Source organism: Hyaena hyaena, unplaced genomic scaffold, assembly GCF_003009895.1.
Source record: "Hyaena hyaena isolate Hyena2069 unplaced genomic scaffold, ASM300989v1 scaffold_233, whole genome shotgun sequence".
Lineage (NCBI taxonomy): Eukaryota > Metazoa > Chordata > Mammalia > Carnivora > Hyaenidae > Hyaena > Hyaena hyaena.
The window spans coordinates 1941064-1961387 of NW_024080866.1; the positions used below are offsets into that span (position 1 = coordinate 1941064).

Sequence of the window (20324 nt, forward strand, 5' to 3'; positions counted from 1 at the left end):
CTATAAATAGCAGGGTCACAGAGGGCCAGATTTTCAGACCTGAGCTCCAGAGCTCTGGGCTGAATAAGGGAAAAGAGGTGTTTATATGGGAGACTCAGGTCTTGCTCATCCATCAGGGAGATCTGGAATATTAGAATTGAAAAGGCATCCAGGGGCGCCTGGGTGGCTTCAGTCGGTTAAGCGAAGGGACTCTTGATTTCGCCTCAAGTCGTGATCTCATGGTCGTGAGATCCAGCCCCACCGTTGAGCTCCGCGCTGGGCCCGGAGGCTGCCTAAGATTCTCTCCCTCTGCCCCTCCGCCCCCCAAAAAGAAAAAAGCTTTTTTTGAAAAGGCATCCAAAGTCTTAATAGTTCAAACTTCTCCAGTGTAGGAAATTGCCTTTTATATACCTCCCAGTTGCGCTTGAACACGTTCAGTGGCAGCAAGATCAGTACAGGATTACGTACAGTATGTACTCTGAGGTTGAAGATCTGTGATTGGCAGAGTTTCCCTTTAGAGGGTCCATGAACAATCTCCATTCCTGGAGTAGTCCTCCCTTATGCTTATGGCCTTAGGCTCAAGGTATAACAATGATTTTTTTTAATGTTTCTTTTTGAGAGAGTGCGAGTAGAGGAGGAACAGAGAGAGAGGAGGACGGAGGATTCCAAACTGGCTCTGCGCTGACAGCAGCAAGCTGATGCTCTGCTACAACTCACCAACCTGAGATCATGACCTGAGCCAAAGTTGGATGCTCAACCGACCGAGCCACTCTGAACACAGGCTTTTGTTTCAGAGTTACCCTGCAACTTGTCTCTGACCTTAGTAATGAAATTACAGGCCTGCATGGGTCTGCATAAAAGGCAGACTGTTATGGCCCTTGATGTGGGCTATTTGCTGTTATTTCCCCCTCCTCTTCATCTTCCCTGCAAAGGGAATGTGCCAGGTACAGTGTTAAGGTACTATTAATATAAGTTCTTATTCTTCCTCCCAACTGCCTTGGAGGGAAATATTATCTTTAGTGATGAAGAAATTAAGGCTCAGAGAGGCGAAGTAACAACCAAACAAAAGCTAGAAATGAAAATACCCAGTCTGTTAATTCTGGGATAAAGCTCTTCCTTAAACTGATACAAAAAAAAGTAGGCCTTTCCATTGTGGGCCTCTCAAGTCAATATCATAGGATACCACCAGAACTTTTGCTGGCATCCAGGGATATTATCTGCTATATTCCCCTTAGAAACCCTTAATTAAAATGGAATGAGGTTGGTTTGATAAACTCCAACTTAGTGAGCTTGTGCTGGTTGCCAGTGATCACAACTGTCCTTTCAAAGTGCTCATAAACTACCAGCTGAAACTGGCATGAATTCATCCAGTCTCCATGACTGACTCTAAAAGAGCTCATACAAATTGAACTATTTTATTTTTATTTTTCTTAAGTAATCTCTCCAAACAATACGGGGCTTGAACTCACAACACCGAGATCAAGAGTCACATGCTCTACTGACTGAGCCAGCCGGGCACCCCAAGGTGGAGCTACTTTAGTTATAAGATTCTGACTTGTAATTTATCTGAAGATTTTTATTATTTTTTAAAATTTGTTTAATGTTTATTCACTTTTGAGAGAGAGAGAAAGAGAGAGAGGAGGAGGAGGAGGAGGAGGAGGGGCAGAGAGAGAGAGGGAGACACAGAATTCGGAGCAGGCTCCAGGCTCTGAGCTGTCAGCACAGAGCCCGATGTGGGGCTCGAACCCACAAACCGTGAGATCACGACCTGAGCCGAAGCCAGACACTTAACTGACTGAGCCACACAGGTGCCCCTGAAGATTTTTGAAGAAGAAAAACTTTATTATAGAAAAATTCAAACATATAAAGAGTGGAGAGAGTAGTAAGATGAACTCCCATGTATCCATCAGTCAGCTCCAATTCCCACTATTGTGCCTGGAGATTTTGCCTGATTCAAAGTAGTTTGTCAGTTACTATAGCCTCATCTATCTGGGACGAAGAAACCTTTTCAATGCTTATTCCACTAATTTCCAGCCTAATGATTATCTCTGGTTTTGTACCTAGCCCTAGCACTATACCTGGCCCAAAGCAGAGGCACCATGAACTCACTCCATTCATTCACTAAGAGTGAGGGCCTACTCTAGAAAACAAGGTCTTTGTTTGTAGATAAAAATCAAATGGATTTTATCAGTTGGTGATAAGTGCTAGTAGAAAAATAAAGTAGGCAAGGAGACAGTAACAAGGGTTTTCTTTGTAGCAATGAGGGAAGACTTGTATGATGAGGCAACATTTGAACAGTGACTTTGAGAAAAGTGAGGAAGGAAGTGATGTGGACATTTAAAAAAAAATTTTAATGTTCTATTTATTTCTGAGACAGAGAGAGAGAGAGACAGTGTGAGCAGGGGAGGGTCAGAGAGAGAGGGAGATGCAGAATCTGAAGCAGGCTCCAGGCTCTCAGCTAGCTGTCAGCACAGAGCCCAACGTGAGGCTCGAACCCAAGAACTGTGAGATCATGACCTGAGCCGAATTTGGACACTTAACCGACTGAGCCACTCAGGCACCCCAGTGGACATTTGGGGGAAAGGATTCCAGGTGGAGGAACCAGTTTCAACACAGATGTGTTTGGTATATTTGAGAAAGAGCAAGAAGCTTAGGTAGGTGGGATAAAATAAGAACTTTGGACTCTATTCTGATGGGATGTAAAGCTTTGGAGGGTTTTGAGCAGTGGAGTGAAAATGATATGACATGTTTTAAGAAGATACACTTGTCTGCTGTTGGAGAGTAGAGAGTACAGGACTGGAATGAAGGAGGGAGACCAGTGGTCCAACAGATGGTGGCTTAGGCTTGGTTGACAGTGGGTGATGGTGAGAAGTAGCCACATTCTAGATAGACTTGAATGACAGAAGCAATAAGATTTGCTAGAGGAATCAGATGTAGGATGGGAGCAGTTTGGCTGAGAACCTGGAAGAAGGAAGCTCTCCTTTAATGACATGGGGCACACTGGGGAGAAGCAGGTTTGTAGGGGGGGGTGGGATCAAAACTTTTTCCTTTGAGAGCTGAGGCATGCAAGAAGAGACGATGGGGGGAGGGGGTGGACAAAAAGTCAGTGTGATGGATGGTCTTGAGAGTGGACAGTATCACCTAACAAGTAAGTGAGGAGAAGGAATTCAAGGCCCAAGGGCCGAGCCCTGGGGCATTTTAATGATTACGGACTGAGAAGCTAGCACAGGAAACTTGAAAGGTATGGCCAGTGAGACAGAGGAGAACCAAGAAAAACTAGTGTCTCAGAAGCTGAGTGAAGAGTATCAAAAGGAGGGCAATTTGAACTAAAAATTACTTTTCTTCAACTGAAGCCCAGGGGCTGAGTGGTTTTTACTTACTCATGGCCACCTGTCTCTCAAGCAGTGAACCCAGAACAAAGTAAATACCCGAGGGGTGCCTGGGTGGCTCCGTTGGTTAAAAGTCCGACTTTGGTTCAGGTCATGATCTCATCGTTGGTGTCTTCAAACCCCAACACTGGGCTCTATGCTGTCAGTGTGGAGCCTGCTTGGGATTCTCCCTCTCTCTCTCTCTCTCAAATAAATATTTAAAGGCAGTGATTGTGGAGCTCAAATGGGAGAACAGAGACAGCATAGCTCATAGCTGAAGCAGAGGACCCTAGTGCCTACTTGACTGAAGACGCAGGCCTGTCTGCACTCATACAGACAAGTGTAGATCAGGGGTGCAGCCATACTCCTAATTTTCCTAGGGAAGGGGTCAGGCAAGGCTTCTGGTCAGTGTGGAAGCCAGGCACAGTCTGGACTACCTGGGGAGAATGAAGGACGAGGGAAAAGCTAGTGTAGGAACTTCACGACGTTGCATGTACTTTTCCACATCAAGCTCTTTCTGTTTCCAGCCCTTTTCTACATGTGAGGAAGGTATTCCTGAGGTTTAGACTCCCAGCAACATCCAGGTGGTGGTACTGAGCAAAGGGAGGCCCGAGGTCCTGAATGATCATATAGTCAGCTGGGCCCAAATGAAGAGGGTGAGTGCCCATAACTCTCCAAGGGGGAGGCCAGCGGGTAGTGCAACAGGTAGTACCACTCCTTCGCCTTGCCCCAGAGGGGGAAGTCACCACTGTGAAGGAGGAAGCCAAGACGACATAGATGCTTCACCTGGAAAAGCTGAGTACACATCCCACCCCCAGTGCCTCAGCCCTGTAGGAGCCACACTGCCCCCCAACACACTCCTACTTGTCTTACCATAAAACAAAGGGGAAGAAGGAGAGGCGCTCTCCAATCATGTTTCAGTAACTGAGATGGATGTACAAAATTGTCCCTCCTCAGTCCAGGGCCAAAATGAATGCCCTGTGCCCAGAAACACACGATCACAGCTGTGGACAGGAGGGCATCCCTCCTAAGCCCCACGGGCTCCCCTGTGTTCACCTGGACCATGAGGCACATCTGCAGGAAGACTCCTGAAGAACTACAGCTCAGCTCTGGTTCACTTTCTCTTTGCCCCAGTCTAGGCTGTCTCAGGTGTCAACCTTGGAGCATTTAGGGAAGAGGACAAGTGCCAACACCCTTGGCATAACTCTGGTAACAAGGGCGCACTGCTGTGGTGGTGATGACAGTGTGGGTGGTGGTGGGGCCAGCAGCACTGGTGACGGAATCCTGACTGGTGCCTGGCTGGCTGATGGCCCGGGGCCACGTGGGCCCGACTGTTGGTAGGCCCAGCCTCACTTCTGTTCAGCAAGGCCCAAGTCCTGGGTATCCCAATAACATGGAGCCCATAAGTTCAAGAAGGAAAACAGAGGGAAAAGCAATGACATTGGTACTAAGACATTTATTACATCATAAAAAGTCCATTGTTGTCCTGTTTTTCCATATGTACATGCTCCTGTGGGTAGCAGTCCCTCTGCCCAGCCCCATCTGCCAACCCTCCACCGTGCCAATCAACTCTCCAAACCGACCAACTAATTAATAAAAGAGGAAGAAGTGGAGGAGGAGGCCCAGGGCTGATGGGAATGGAGATGGGAGAGGGACACAAAGTGCAGAATGGTTGGCCTGGCTCTCAATGTGTGACCACAGGGCAGGAGGGGCACGAGGGCAGGCACTGCAGGGCTGATATAGAGATGCCTCCCCAGGGCTGCCTGGCTGCAGGCAATACCTGAGTGCGCTCTCAGGTTAGAACCCCAGGAACGGAGAGCAAAGGAAGAAGGTCCCTCAGCCTGATTGTGGGTCCCAGGAGGGGCTATAAAAGTTCTCTTTTTCAGGTCCCCATCCAAGCAGCAGCGACAGCAGCTCAGGCTGGGCCTGAGAAGTTTGTGGCCCTTGGGACAGCTCAAAGGGTGGCCGAGGACAGCCTGGTAGGAAGTACTGGTCTTGATCTCTGAGGGGCCTCCTTAGTTGACCTCAGAGGTGGGTATGGGGTCTGTAGGGCGGGGTGTGGCCAGGAGGGGCACTGGTGAGGTGGCCTCAATGAGAGCAGGGTTGAGGATGATGGGCAGAGTCATGGGTGGTACGCCCACCTGCAGTGGGGAGGCCAAGGGCTGCAGGATCAGTGGGGGCTGAGCCAGGGGAGGAGGCCCATCTGGAGTAGGGCTCAGTCTGCTGGGGCTAGACGCCACTGGTGATCCAGGGGAGCTGCTGTTGGCAGGTCGAGGGCCCTCCGGCTTCTCAAAGTCTACAGGGAGAGTGAGGGGCTGGTCGGACTTTCTCACATTCCCCAGGTGGCTTACCTAACCTCTGCTTCTCCCCACTGCTGTGAACAAAATGACTTCTGCCAGGCTACGTAGTTGGCAATTTCCCCTTTAACTCATTCAAAAATGCAGCTACCTTGTATCTACCCTCTATCTCCTTTGCTGTACCTCCAGTCAAGTAAATTATGGTCTGATCTCTATGAGGATCCCTGAACGGCAACTGCTGCATATTTATCCCAAGCCTCTGATCCAGCCTTCTCCTCCCAAGCCTGAAAATCTCAAGCAGGTAGCTCATCAGAGCTTATTTGGTCTTGTCACTTCCCGCAGGAAGAGCAAGCGACCAGAATACTCTGGTTCCCTCCTTTCCCTGGCTCACAACCCATGCTCAGTGGCAATCCCAAACTACCCTGGGCTTCCTCTTAGGCCTCCTACTTCTTGCTCAACACCCAGAAGGCTAGCTCAAAAGGACTCACCAGAGACCCCCAGCTCAGAAGGCATCTCGGGGGGAGGTGGATGGCCAGGTGTCCTTGTGTCCCCAGCAGCAGGAGCCATGTGGGCTGAGGCCATAGGTTTTTGGGCGTGTGGCTCCATGGGCATGGGGTCTAGGGAGGGCAGAAAAACCAGATGGCAGCTCTTAGTGTTTTCCTTCAAGCAGAGCTCTGGAATGTGCTCTCCAATATGATATACAGAGAACTAATTATTGGCTCCAGACTCTTTGATGGGGACTCTTTTTGATAAAATTGAGGTAAGCCTCCTACCCTGGATGACAGTTTGTTTGAAGAGCTCATCTCGTAGGTGGGGCAGAAAACAGTCAATGCGTTCCCAGGTGATCTCCCAGAGGGCTGAGGGGCTGCCTCCTCGGGCATCTGCGTTGTGGAAAATTTCCGCTGTGTCCATCACCAGGAGCATGTTCTTCAGAGACTCAGGGATGGCCTCTGACTGTAGGTGGCAGTGGGACCATATGAAGAGGAAAGAGGGCATGGGGGAATATGGTAAGGAGGCAGCCATCAGGGGAAAAAAGCATGTCTTGCTAGCAGGTGGGGGAGGAAGCAGGCAGTGGTAGAACATACCAGTAAGTCACTGGAGCCTGCATGCATATACTTGTCCATGAAGTCCAGGATGGTCAGCCAGAGGGCCGCAAAGGTAGACAGTGACAGCAGTGGAGACAGGTGCTGCAGAAAGACCTATGGCCCAACAGCCCCTTTTAGCAGAGGGATGGGAGCCATCTGCATCCCTCTCCAAGGCTGGGAAGCAAGCCTGCCCTATCTTGCATGGGAATCCTAGAACAGAGATTCCTCTCAATTCCAGGATCCTCCCAGGTCCCTGGGTCCTGTGAGTCTCCACAGCTGGGGGGCCTGAGCACCCACAATACATCTCTAGGTCCTAGCAGAAGCCCTGGCTTCCCTCCTTGCAGAGAGGCGAGTATGGGGAGAGTGAGTGGCCTCAGGAGGCCCTGAGCAGTACCTTAGAGAGCAGTGTGGAAGCCCTCATTCGAGTCTCCTCCATCCCGCCCACATCTGCAGGGCTGATGTTCTCCAAGAGTTTGGTCAGTAGAGGAAACAACACCTGTTAGGTAAAGAGCCAATGTTTTCCTGGCAGGGTCAGTTGGCAGCCTTGCTCCAAGGATGCCAGAGGGTGAGGTGGCTAAGCACAGAGCAGAAGGGAACATAGGAAGCAGGCTGAGGACTGACATTAGGGGCTCTTCAGGCTGCCCAGCTCTATCTTAAGGATTTAAACTTTACCTTAAGACCAGAAGGAAGTCCTACCTTGTTAAAGCAAGACTCCCACTCCAGGGCATCTAGCTTCTGCAGATCATGTACCAGTAGTGCTCGCTGCAGATAGGTCAGTGCCTGCATCCGCACCTGGCGCCGGGCATCACAGCACAGACAGGCGATGCCTGAGAGTGAGAACAGGCTCAGGATCCTTCAGGCATCCTGATCCTGGTACTTCCCAAGCTCCAGCTCCACTTCTGCCCCTGCCCTGCCTGTTCCCAATGTTTACCCTGCAGTAAAGGGCACCAGCAGTGGGCCCAGAGGGTGCGTGAATCTGCTTCGATCTTCCGGCCACCTGTCTCCAGGTGGCGCTGCTCCTCTGCCCATGAGCTGTAGATAGAGGCGGCTCTCGTGTGTAGGGTGTGCATCAGGTCTAACAGCTGGGGTCACAAGAGAGGCAGGATGAGTTGAGGTAAGGTCCGTGGGTACCCCCCACCCCCAACAACACTGTCCCTGAGTCCTCAAGGGAGCCCCTAGTACCAGTGACACCAGACTCTACCCCTCTCATCTCTCCTTTTCTCCTTGACCTTCATGAGCTAGCTGCCCCCTTCCAGCCAGTGCTTCCCAAAGTTGGGTATTACTCCTAGTGGAGCAGGCGTGAGGTGTGTGGAGTAAGTATTTAGTAACAATTAATTACATGGTAAAAAAGTACTTTCTTTTCAATTCTCTTTCATACCTTCTGATGACAGATTAAGCCTCATTTTGTTAATTTCCTTTTACAAACAGAAAGCAAACCTCAGGCTCAGAGGCTTCAGTGGGCAACAGTGTGTGCTCAACTTTAATAATTTTTTGTTTTCAGGATTTTTCTGAAATCCAGGTTATTAAGGCAATTAGTCCTCGATTTATTCAGTGATGTGAAGTCTGCTTGTAAAATAAATTTTATACGCCTTGTAAAGACAAAGAATAACTCTGGAAGGATAGACAAGAAACTGGTGGCAGTGTCTACCTCTGGAGAGGGGAACTTAGCAACCGGGGGCAGGAATGGAATGGGAATTACTTTTTTTAAATGTTCATTTATTTTTGAGAGAGAGAGAGAGAGAGAGAGCGTGTGCAAGAGAGAGAGAGAGCACGCGAGCAGGGGAGGGACAGAGAAAGAGGGAGACACAGAATCTGAAGAAGGCTCCAGGCTCTGAGCTGTCATCACAGAGCCCGATGCGGGGCTCAAACCCACAAACAGTGGGACCATGACCTGAGTCAAAGTTGGATGCTTAACTGACTGAGCCACCCAGGCACCCCGGGACTTACTTTAGGGACTTACTTTTATCTACTTACCCTTTTCTACCTTTGAACTTTATACCATATGCATATATTATTCAAAACATAAAACTTAAATACTAAGCAAACAAAGACAGATGTTTGCTCCTGTATTTCCTCCACAAGGGAACACTGTGGAGGTAGTGGCCAAGGGCCTGGGTTGGAAAACAGGCCCTTCCTCTCAGCCTTGGCTCTCCCTGTCCTTGTCCCTGCCCAGGCTCCCAATGTCACGGGGAGGAAGAGGAGAGGAGGTAAAGGATGCCATACTTACATCCTGACTGACCTGTAAAGACACCGTATGGTAGCTGGCAGGCACGCCTTCATCTTCATCATCGTCACTATGTCCACCTCGAGTGGCATGTTGGCTGGAGGTTCGAGGCCGCCGAAGCACTGAGCCTTCCTTGGATTTCTTCTTGAAGCGGTTTCCTTTGCTGTCATATTTGTGACTCTTGCCACGTTTCTCCTGGGACTTGCACCCTGAGCAGAGCCAGACCCAGGTCACATTTCTACATCCATGGACACAGATGGCCTATCTTTTCCTCCCTTTACCCCGCATATTCACATGGCTACTCCCCAACTGCCCCTTCATTGAGGTAACCCACCGCCATTCAGACTGGCCTCCACAAAGATGCGGAGAGTCTTGACGCAGAGCTCAAAGTTGTCAGGTGTAATGTGGGCAGCATCACGCACAATGAAGGACAGAGATTCCACACATTTAAGCAGGGACTTAGTGTCATGTGGCCCGAGGTCCAGCCCCACTGTTAGGCTGTACTGATTGACCAGGGGTGAAGGGCCTAGCCGGCTGGGCCCAGGACCTGGCTTGGAGTTATCGATGTCATCCTTCCCCACCTGTAAAGTACACAGAGTTGCTGGCAACCCAGGCTTGAGCCTGATCTTCCCCCTAGATGCCCTCTTGGAGGACCAAGAATCTTTCCCACAGGCCAAGGAGGGAAGACTCACCCACTGCCCATATGCTCACTCACCACTAGCCAACCGCTGTTGACCACATCAGCATCTGTGGCTGATCGGTGGATCTTGCCAGGCCTACAATGGTCAGCGTAGACCTCTGAGTCAGAAGTGTATCCTCGGTCCAGACTCACATCATTCTGATGGTAGGATGGGAGTTCACTGTCTGATTGAGCCCCTAAGTCAGCAGGGAGAAGGGCAGAGTCAGGGTGGAAAGAGGGTCACTGGGATGAGGGGTGATTTCAGCTCTGAGAAACAGGTGCTGAAGCCTGGCCTCTCCTCTCTCTTGGTCCAGCTTAGTTTCAACTCTGTCACCAGAGGGCTGAAGGATGGTCTGGACAGATTCTTTTTTTTTTTTTAAAGTTTATTTATTTGGGGGGAGAGAGAGAGAGAGAAGGGCGGGGAGGGAGAGATATGAGTGGGGGAGGGGCAGAGAGAGAAGGAAGAGAGAGAATCCTAGGCAGGCTCCGTACTGTCAGCACAGAGCCTGCCATGGGGCTTGATCCCATGAACTGTGAGATCATGATCTGAGCCGAAGTCAAGAGATGCTTAACTGAATGAGCCTCCCAGACACCCCTGGACAGATTCTCTCTTGACCAAATGTGGCAGCAGGCTAATTTGGGCTCCTGATGGTATCTAGTAACAGCCATCAGGAGAGGGGTGGTGATGAGGACATAGTTTCTGATAAAACAGTCCTCAGGACAGTAGGAAGCCTGGTGTCATAGCTGTTTACATTGCTTACTAGCCTTCATGCTGTTTAACCCATGGGTGCTGGGGAAAGGCCAGTGGGTACAGGAAGCTCTGGAAGCAGATGGAAGAAGCCAGGGGTGTTTAATCTGCTAAACGCAATAACCTGTATTTTGTTTTCCTGTCTCAACCCCTGGGGCCATAACTGTTTATCTGCCAATGTGGGTCTCCCTGGGAAAGGGCTTACCAGCATCAGGTGCATCAGCCCTGGCAGTGGCCTGCAGGGCAGCAGGGGGCTTTACGCCTGAGCCAATGCATTCCAGCAGCGTGAAGAGGGTGGCCCAGTCATCACCTGAATGGATGTTGGCTGCATTGGTCTTAAGGAGTTCATGGAGCCCATAGGCTACCTGGTGACTGACTCGGGACAGCACGCTGGGCTTCATTAGTAGCAAAATGCGTAGGGAGAGCAGCACCTGGGTGGGTGGGAAGCAGGAAGTGGGCGCACAGCTTCTTGTCTAGTCTCCTTTCCCACCAGTTTCCTTAAGCCAGTGAGGATGGTTTGGCTAGGACCCAACTGGTCCTGCCTCCGGTCTTTCCTTTCTTTCAGGTTTTTTTTTTTAATTAAAATTTTTATTGAGCTATAGATTCATATGCAGTTGTAAAAAATAATACAGAGAGATCTCTTATACGCTTTGCCCCATTTATCCCGATGGTAATGTTATGTAAAACTGTAAGTATATGATAACTGGGATACTGACATTGATACAACCCACTGATATTATTCAGGTTTCCCCAGTTTTACTTTACCCACATGTGGACACATATGTGTATTAAGTTCTACACAATTTAGTCACCTAATTTTAGGTTTGTGTATCCTTTACTAGTCAAGATGCTGAACAGTTCCACCACCACAGGATTCCTCGTGTTGCCCTTTTATAAACACATCTGCCTCTTTTTGCCGCTGTCTCTAGCCCCTGGCAATCTGTTCATAACTTCTAAAATCCTGTCGTTTAAAAAATGTTTTATCAGTGAAATTATATAATATACAGCCTTTTGGGATTGGCTTTATTCACTCAGCATAATTCCTTGGAGATTCAGCCAAATTGTTGTGTTTTCTCAATAATTTGTTGCTTTGGTTACTGAACAGTATTCCATGGTACATACGTACCACAGTTTAACTATACCTGTTGAAAATCATTTGGGCTGATTCCAATTTTTGGCTATTACAAATAAAGCTTCTATGAACATTCATGAATAGGTTTTTCTGAGAAAGTAAGCTTTGATTTCTTTGGGATAAGTGCCCAAGAATGCAAGAGCTAGATTGTGTGGTAACTGCATATTTAGTTCTATTAAGAAACTGCCAACAGATGAGCTGGACCATTTTACATTCCTATCAGCAATATATGAGTGACCTGTATATTTGCCGGCATTTGGTAATATCAAAATTTTTTACTCTAGCCTTTCTGATAGGTGGGTAGTGATACCTCATTGTGGTTTCAACTTCCATTTCCCTCCAGGCTAATAATGTTGAACATCATTTAAGTGTTTTCATGTGCTTATTTGCCATCTGTGTATCTTCTTCAGTGAAATGTCTGTTCATATCTTTTGCCCATTTTCTAACTGGATCATTTTTTTAGTTTATTCCTTTATTTAGGTTAGTCTTTTCTCAGATATGTAATGTGCAAAGATATGCTCCTTATCTTTTCATCCTTTTCACATGAGTTTCCACAGAGTATATTTTTAATATTGATGAAGTCCAGTTTATCCATTTTTCCTTTTATAGATTGTGCTTTTGGTATCAAGTCTAAGAATTCTTTGCCTACCTCTTGAAGATACCCTCCTGTATTTCTTCTTAAAGGTTTCATACTTCTATAGTTTACCTTTAAATCAATGATTCATGTTTTTTTAATGTTTGTTTATTTTGAGAGAGAGGGAGGAAGAGAACATGTGAGAATGAGCAGGGTAGGGGTAGAGAAAGGGAGAGAGAGAATCCCAAGCAGGTTCTGCACTGTTAGCATGGAGTCCCATGCCGGCCTTGATCTCATGAACCATGAGATCGTGACCTGAGCTGAGATCAAAAGCCGGATGCTTAACCAACTGAGCAACCCAGGTGTCCTCTATGATTCATTTGAAATAATTTTTCTATAAGGTATAATACTTAGATCAAGGTTCACTTGTTTGTTTCCCAACCCATGGATTTCAATTGTTCCAGCAACTGAAAAGGCTATTCTTCCTCCACTGAACTGTTTTTGCACTTTGGTAAGAAAATTAGTTGAGCTGGGGCACCTGGGTGGCTCTGTTGGCTGAGTGCCCGACTTCTGATTTAGACTCAGGCCATGATTTCACAGTTTGTGAGATTGAGCTCTGCATCAGGGTAGGTGCTGACAGTACAGACCCTGCTTGGGATTCTCTCTTTGCTTCTCCCCGACTCACGTGCATGATCACTCTCTCTCAAAATAAATAGATAAATATATAAGCTAGAAATAAATTAGTTGAGCATCTTTGTGTAGGTCTATTTCTGGGTTCTTTCTTCTGTTTCAGTGCTTTATGTGTCTGTCTCCCCACAAATACCAGTCTTGATTACTACAGCTATATAGGAAGCCTTAATAGCAGATGGAGTGATTCCTCCCACTTCCTTCTTTCTCAAGATGTCTGGCCATTCTAGGGCCTATGCTTTTCCATCCAAATTTTAAAATAAGCCTAGGTCTACAAAAAACCTTACTGGTATTTTCATAGGCATTGCATTAAACTTACAGATGAATTTATGGGAGAACTGACATCTTTACTATGCTGAGTCTTCAAATTCATTAACATGGAAGGCAGCTATGCTCACCACTATACCACCAATGCTGCTCTCAAATTCATTAACATGGTACACCTCTTCATTTACTTAGATCTTCTCCGATATCTTTCATTAACATTTTCTATTTTTTAGCATACAGATCCTATACATGTTTGTTAGGTGTGTATCTCAGTATTTCACTTCATTTGAAGCACTTGTAAATGATATTGTGTTTTTGGTTTCATTTTCTATATGTTCACTGTTAGTATCTGGACATGCGATTGATTTTTTTGTGTTAATCTAATATCCTGTGACCTTGCAGAAGTCACTTACTGGTTCTCTGCTGGCTGTCTTTTATAGTTGAGCCAAGAGATCTCAGGAGGGTCCTAAGCATGAGAACCAGGAAACCATGTATAGGGCTGAGACTGCCACAAGCAGTAGCCATCCAGCCCTACAGAGCAGAGCAGATACAGAGCCTGCAGAGATGCTAAGGACCAGCTTCATGCCTGAGACCATTCCAGGCTCACCTCCAATGCCAGCTGTTAGATTTCCTCCAGCTCTGTGATAGGTCACTGGGTTCATGCTATGGAGCACTAGATGTACCTACTCTCTGTCTCAGGCATTACCCATAACTGATACTGTGGCTTTAGTCCCCTGCATAGGTGCCTGCCCTCCCAACTGCACTCTGCTTACCTGGCCACTGATCTCTTCTCTTCGGAGCAGTCGAATGGCCAAGCGAAGCAGCCCCACCACTGCCCGCTCCACAAGGAAGCAGAAATCCTGTGCCTGGACACACAGGTGGTATAGATGGTCTCGAACAGTCTGCCACACACAACCCACACGATCCCTGAGGAACATAAAGGTGAGGAAAGTCTCAGATGGAGAGGCCACTAGGCAATAAGTCTCTTTAGATCCAGGTTAAGCCTTATAGGGCTTGTTGGTTATTATACCCTAAGAAGGCAGGTATAATGAGCAAGCTTCTCCACTGTCTACAGCTTCATGTACTTCTTGCCCCTAGAGCCCACTCAGCAAGATCGCTCCAGTCTTCCATCCCTTTGGCACAAGCCCAGTATGGGGCCTGCCTAAAGACTGCCTTCTACCTGTTCTCCAGCACAATCCTCAGCAGCATCTCCAGGCAGAAAGCAGCATCCTCCTCATCATATGTCTCTTCATCTGGTGTCACTGAGACCAGAGCCTAGAGGAGAACAACAGCAGGAAAGCATGGAGAAACCAGCCCACTGGGCCTGCCTGACAGAAATTAAGGCATTTTAACAACACTGTGCCCACCTCCCCTCCCAGACACAGCCAGCCCTTCCATCTCTCTTTCTTCTTTATTCTGTACCTTCATGAGCTCCTGCAGTGACTCCAGCTGGAGAAACTTGCTTTCTGTGATCATTTTTTCTGGGTCACATTGCTAAAGGGGCATGAGAGAGAGGGGTGTCAGTGATAAGTGCTAGAGGGAAGAGAATATTCCCAAGACGTAGGGAGAGAGAGCAGGAGGAGTCAGCTCTGGTCACAAGCTGGGTGATTCTACTCTTCAGTTCCTAGGGCAGCATCTATCTAGTAGGGAGGGATCTAGGCTTGTTTATCAGGGGTAGGCAGGACAGTTACCTTGATACAGTCTAAGGCCACTTTTTTGGCCTCTTGGTTCTCAGTGGATGGGCCTCGCACACTAGACTGCTCAGTACCACTTAGTGTCAGCCAGCTCACAAAGCTTAGCACTGTTGACTCTCCTCTGTAGAAAGAGTTCAAGCCTTGGTGAACTCCAGAGTTCTGACCCTCCCTTCCCACAGCCTTTAGCCTCTGATCTGCCCTTACCGGTTTGATGGTGTCTCCTCCCTCTGTAGAGAGATCTTGCCATTAGGATCCACAAAATCTTCTACCTGGAAAATCAGGTCAAGAATAATTTCTCTCCACATGCCCTTTGCGTTTCTTGCTCCTCCATGCGTAAGTTCTCTGGCTTTCTCTCTGTAGCTCACTGCCCCACACTACTGACTAGACCCCTTACAGTTGGTGACTGGCAATGGCTTATACCAGCCTTCATTTACAGCTATTCCTTTGGCCAAGATCTGTGGTCTCACATTTGAGGTGTCCCTGGTAAGCTTCAACAGTCATCAGGCCCAGTGCTACTCTCAACTAGTTCTATACCCAGATAGCACATAGTTTATGAGCTTTTGCCTTGTTATTATCCATTAGTTTCATATAAGAATTACTTCCAGGGGTGCCTGGGTGGCTTAGTTGGTTAAGCGTCCGACTTTGGCTCAGGTCATGATCTCACGGTTCGTGGGTTTAAGCCCCACACCGGGCTTTCTGCTGACAGCTAGCTCAAAGCCTGGAGCATGCTTCAGATTCTGTGTCTCCCTCTCTCTCTGACCCTCCCCTGCTCATGCTGTGTCTCTCTCTCTCAGAAATAAATAAAAACATTAAAAAAAAAATTACCTCCACCATAGCTTTGGGCAGCAGCTGGGCCCGGAAGAGCTGCAGCATGGCCTCCATGATATTCTTCCAGCCCTCCCGCAGTATGTCACCATGACGATGGGCTAAATGGAATACCGTCTTAGCTGCAATGTGGGCTTTGGGGTTGCTTCCAAACACACTAGGCAGGTTCTCAGTGGACTGAAAAAAAAGATGAGAAAAGACTTAAGGTCTGGCAAATATCTAGAAAGAAGATCTCTTAGGCCTCTACCTACGGCTCCCTGAGGGTCCTTCTATTTGCTATGTTTCAATCCCCCCCTAATACCAGTCAGAAGGGCTAACCTGGATAAGGCCTTCCCCAGTGATGCATCTCTTCTCCCATCCTAATTACATGAGGTGACATTATTCTCATCCTAAGGGGTACAATACATGAGGTGACATTATTCTCATCCTAACGGGTGTGAAACAGAAATGGCCTAAAGTGGTACTGTAGTCTAGAGAGAGTGAAAGAGAGAGAGAAAACAGTTCCACAAATAAGGATAGATCCATGGTTAAAAGAGATGTCCCTCCTTTGTAACTCTAAGTACACAGTTCTTGCTGCTGCTCACCTCACTGCTGAGAGCTGTGAATTTGCACAGAGATATGATGAGATTGTCAAATACATCGCTGAGGCCATAGTGAGCGGAGATCATGGCGCACTTCCTGTAATGTCACATCCCAGAAACAGAGTGAGTCACTGGAAGGCCAGGAAGCCCTTCCAAGTCCCTGAGGAAGCTTACTTGGGATTTTTCCCCAATCAGTTCCAGGAAGAAACCTACTCTTGAGTCTGTTTAAGACTGAGCTTTCTCAAGCTTCAGACTCCCTCCAAACACTTAAGAGAAACCCTTTCTAAGAAACACAGGAGCAGGAGTCTGAAAGGCATGGAGGCAATCATGTTAACTCACAGAGGTGGGAGGAGGTCAAGACCAAGGCCAAAGCTGGGCTACCTGAAGCCTGAGATGGCTTTCTGGATGATTGTCTCCTCAAGGCTTTTGTCAAAGACATAAGAGAGAGCAGCAATAGTGGGGCCCCAGGTCATGGTGAAGAGGTCAAGATCATAGCTGCCAGCAGGCACACGCAGGAATATGCCTTCTGGGGTGGCACCTCGATGAAGCAGCACATTCCACACATAGTTCTCCCGAACCAAGCCTGTCTGCTCTTCAGGCATCACAATTTCCTCATTCCTGTCAGGAGGTAAAGGAAAGAGTAGGTGCACTGCTGTGAACCTGACTGGTTGCAAACTAGGACAACAGGTTTTGCTCATACTGGTACAACCCATCAATGAGACCCAGCTCAGTGGTCTGCTTCCTACCCACCAGTGGGACCAGGGTGAAAAAAAGGAAGTATCCAATAACCGCCCCCCCCCCCATAATCTCAAAGCTCTGTCTCTAACTGTAGCCTTTAGTTTTCTAGCGAGATCTCACATTCTTTCTGGATATGAGAGGATGAACATTTCTATCTTTTCTGATTTACAGTGAAAAACCTAAGTGCCCATCTCTGACCTCTGACCCAAAGCTCACCCTCCAGAGCTCATCTTGGGTCCTCTACCAGCTTCAGAATGCATTTTGTGAGCTGTACAAGAAAACCCACCTGCTTTGGGTTCAGAAAACGAGCCCATGATACTCTACTTAGCAGGGGCAGTTTAGATCCTGGCTCAGAATGCTAGAGCTCCAGTACTGTTCAGGTTTCTTTAAAGAAGAAATGGGAAAGAGGGGGCTGCCCAGCTGAGTCTTGAGGCTAAATCCAGGGCAAATGAATCACTGAAGTCTGGTGTGACTCTAAAATATGGAAAAGCAAGCAGTGTGCTTCTGCTTAATAGAAAGGCCAAACTATTTTCCACAAATACTCACTTGATGGCATGGTACATGTCCTCCAGGATGTCTTGCTCAAAGTCCTTGCCTCCATTCACACCTTTTAGGTTTTTGCGAAACTCCTAGAGACAAACCAATAAGCTTTCCCAACCACGTGTCAACGCTGAAGCCCCATCCAAAGAACTCCTGGGTCTATGGTAAATAGGACTTAGGTAACAGAAAGTGAAAGAACCCACCTCCCTAACCCAGTTCTTCTCCTGGATTGGCCAGCCCTCTCTGATTCCTCTGGACAAACTCTGTCCTTTACACCCACTGGAAATCTCATCTCCTTCCTGTTACACCCCCAAAACTGTGCTGGACCCTCTCTGCCTTGGCTGGGATCCAAACTTACCTCTAGAGTCATGGGTGCATTCTGTTTGCGAACATTGTGGTTGTGCTGGTCAGTATTAAGCATGATGACAGCATAGGCCAGGGCAAAGCAGGCATCGCTATTGGCAAATGGGGAGCCATTACAATTCTGAAAAAGCAAAGATCCCATCTGTGTCAATGCCCTTCTCTGGCCAATCAAACCTTTACTACCAACCCGCTGGCCGATGCTAGGTAGAGTGGGGCTCCCAGCAAGAAATCCGCCAACCTCTTGCCAACTCCTTAACAGAAGATGGCCTCTCTATGGAAAGCTCACTGATGTTGCTCTCAGCCTTCTTAGGAAACAGCAGCTGGAGCCATAAAAACCCTCAGTCAAATGAACTGGGAATGCTGGGCTCAGGCTCTGCCACTCAACTCACCCTCCAATGCTCTGTGAATGCCTCCAGCAACCTCTGGATGACTGGCGCTTCCCCAGGTAAGCGGAAGGCTTCCAGGTAGAGACGAAGAGCTTCATCCAGACGCAGACCCTGAAAGCTGAAGGTGCTACAGGGAAAGGAAGAAGGATGAAGAGACTAAAGCTGTAAACTCCAGTCCCTCTACCCTCCTTATACTAGAACAGAGGAGGCTCAAGGCTCTGGCAAAGGGGACCTATCTCCTGGTCATCTCTAACCCAGAGTAGAATCTGACAACTCCTAACTTTGGTCCTTTCCACATCAGTGAGTTCTTGTCTGGAAACCTCATCCACTGGAACCTATAACCTACTTTGTGCTCAGTAACCCTGTTCCATCCCTTTGCAATGCTCTCTATGCACAATAGAATGGCTCCCAAAGCTGTCTTGCTGGAAACTCCTTCAAGTCCAACAAACATAAATCATGGGAAGAGGAAGAATATGTGACCTATGTCACCAGCAGGAACTGACTGAGACTATTTTGAGGGAGGGGTGCCCTGCCCCCTGATCACCAACTATGTCCCCCATTTCCTATAGCTTCCTTACCTCACAAAGCTCTCCAACAGGTCAATGTTTTTGCGGTCACTCACAAACTCTCCAATCATTTTCTTGTCCAGCCGAGGGTTCTCTCGGAGCCACTGGGCTACCTCTGTGTTGTCCATTGGGATGGTGAGGAGGCCTTTCTCTTGCAGAAACTGGATCCCTTTCTTTGGTTTCTGATTGAACTGTTCTGTGCCAGTGATTAGCAGCTGGAGGAGAAATACTAGAGGTGTCACAAGGTGCTCCTAAACCTGACAAGGCCAGGCTGGGCTCCATCATGGTCTACAGCTGGTCACCTAATGGACTCCTAAGATGTGGTTTTAAGTGACTCCAAAACTAAGGCTGGACCATACCGGCTTTGGCTTTCCCCAATCTTCATGCCTAATTATAACTGGCTGAGGAGTTCCTTTTCGCCCATTTCTGAATTCCCAAGATGCATAGGACAGTCCTTCTCCACCCACTTGGGGATCAAGAAAAAGCAGAAGAGAGATTAGAGAAGATTCTCTTCTCTCCAGTTTTATAGCCATCCTGCCATCTATTTACAGTCTAGTTTGGATTTCTCTTCTTACTTTGGTTTCCCAGCTCTTAAGGACAAGGTGAACTAACTATGATGATAACTCCACTTTTCATCTGTCTAGTCACAGCCCTGCAATCAAGGGGACATGTAAACCAAAGTCATTTAGGCTGACCATAAGAGGAAAAAAAAGGTTTTCTTGGGGCATCTGAGGGATTCAGTCAGTTAAGCATCTGACTTGATTTCGGCTCAGGCCATGATCCTGCAGATCAAGCCCCATGTTGGGTTTCACACTGACCGCGCAGGGCCTGCTTGGGATCCTCTAGTTCTGATTCTCTCTGCCTCTCCCCCACGCACGCATGCGCGTGCTCTCTCTCTCTCACACTCTCTCCCTCCATTTTTTTTAAAAAGAGAGAAGGTTTTCTTTGTTTTAAAATACACACACACACACACACACACACACACACACACACAGAGTTATTTGAATTTTACTAAAGCAGCAGATAAATGTCAATTCCCTTTCACTGCCAATCTTCACCTCAGAGCTCAAGAATACCAATTAACTTCCAGTGACCTACATGATACCAGGTCCCAGGCTCTTGTTACCACCAGTAACATTTGGCTGTCACCTACGGCAGCATTTGCCCAGAGGCACACAACAGGGTATGGTTAATTACAAGGCTTAGAAGTGAAGGGCTTTAAAGGAGACTGGGGTTTTGTTGAAGTCCCAACAAATGCAAAGATTAGCCTTGGGGAAACAATTCAATGAGCTGCTAGACTTTCCCTTAACCTTTGGGACACAAAACTACAAAAGACACCCAGATAGAGGTAGGCAGAGGTTAAGCTCTGGAGATAATTATATATATACCTTCTTTTTGTTTTTAATTTCAATCAGTTCCCGTGGATCTGGCAGGAGACAGGAAAATCGAGGTGGCTTCCGGGTAAACTTTTTGTCAGCTAGGAATGGGAGATGGGTGGGAAGAGAAGAAAAATCCCGTAAGACCTCTTTCCCCAGGCTTTTAGAAGGCTCCCAATATATTCTAGTAAAAAAAAAGGAGAATGCCTCAGAAA

The 20324-nt window shown here is 47.7% G+C and overlaps 1 protein-coding gene across 4 annotated transcripts in view; it reads right to left on the reverse strand.

The window, feature by feature from the left end:
• Window positions 1–4783: 4783 nt before the first annotated feature.
• Window positions 4784–20324, reverse strand: part of GBF1 (golgi brefeldin A resistant guanine nucleotide exchange factor 1) — a 121853-nt gene continuing 106312 nt past the window's right edge. For 2 of the 4 annotated variants that reach the window (XM_039243942.1, XM_039243940.1), the window contains 24 exons: window positions 20122–20210; window positions 18746–18948; window positions 18171–18294; window positions 17777–17902; window positions 17425–17507; window positions 16522–16758; window positions 16144–16237; window positions 15560–15736; window positions 14939–15003; window positions 14732–14855; window positions 14463–14534; window positions 14221–14315; window positions 13814–13967; window positions 10586–10811; window positions 9669–9829; window positions 9288–9534; window positions 8969–9162; window positions 7661–7811; window positions 7426–7556; window positions 7124–7225; window positions 6730–6843; window positions 6418–6598; window positions 6133–6261; window positions 4784–5643 (listed from right to left, as the gene is read on the reverse strand). In XM_039243942.1, coding sequence (XP_039099873.1) covers window positions 5363–5643; window positions 6133–6261; window positions 6418–6598; window positions 6730–6843; window positions 7124–7225; window positions 7426–7556; window positions 7661–7811; window positions 8969–9162; window positions 9288–9534; window positions 9669–9829; window positions 10586–10811; window positions 13814–13967; window positions 14221–14315; window positions 14463–14534; window positions 14732–14855; window positions 14939–15003; window positions 15560–15736; window positions 16144–16237; window positions 16522–16758; window positions 17425–17507; window positions 17777–17902; window positions 18171–18294; window positions 18746–18948; window positions 20122–20210 — 3560 coding nt within the window. In that variant the 3' untranslated portion in view covers window positions 4784–5362. Of the gene's footprint in view, window positions 5644–6132; window positions 6262–6417; window positions 6599–6729; window positions 6844–7123; window positions 7226–7425; window positions 7557–7660; window positions 7812–8956; window positions 9163–9287; window positions 9535–9668; window positions 9830–10585; window positions 10812–13813; window positions 13968–14220; window positions 14316–14462; window positions 14535–14731; window positions 14856–14938; window positions 15004–15559; window positions 15737–16143; window positions 16238–16521; window positions 16759–17424; window positions 17508–17776; window positions 17903–18170; window positions 18295–18745; window positions 18949–20121; window positions 20211–20324 lie in introns of all 4 variants that reach the window. The other 2 variants (XM_039243941.1, XM_039243939.1) reach the window with 1 other exon arrangement.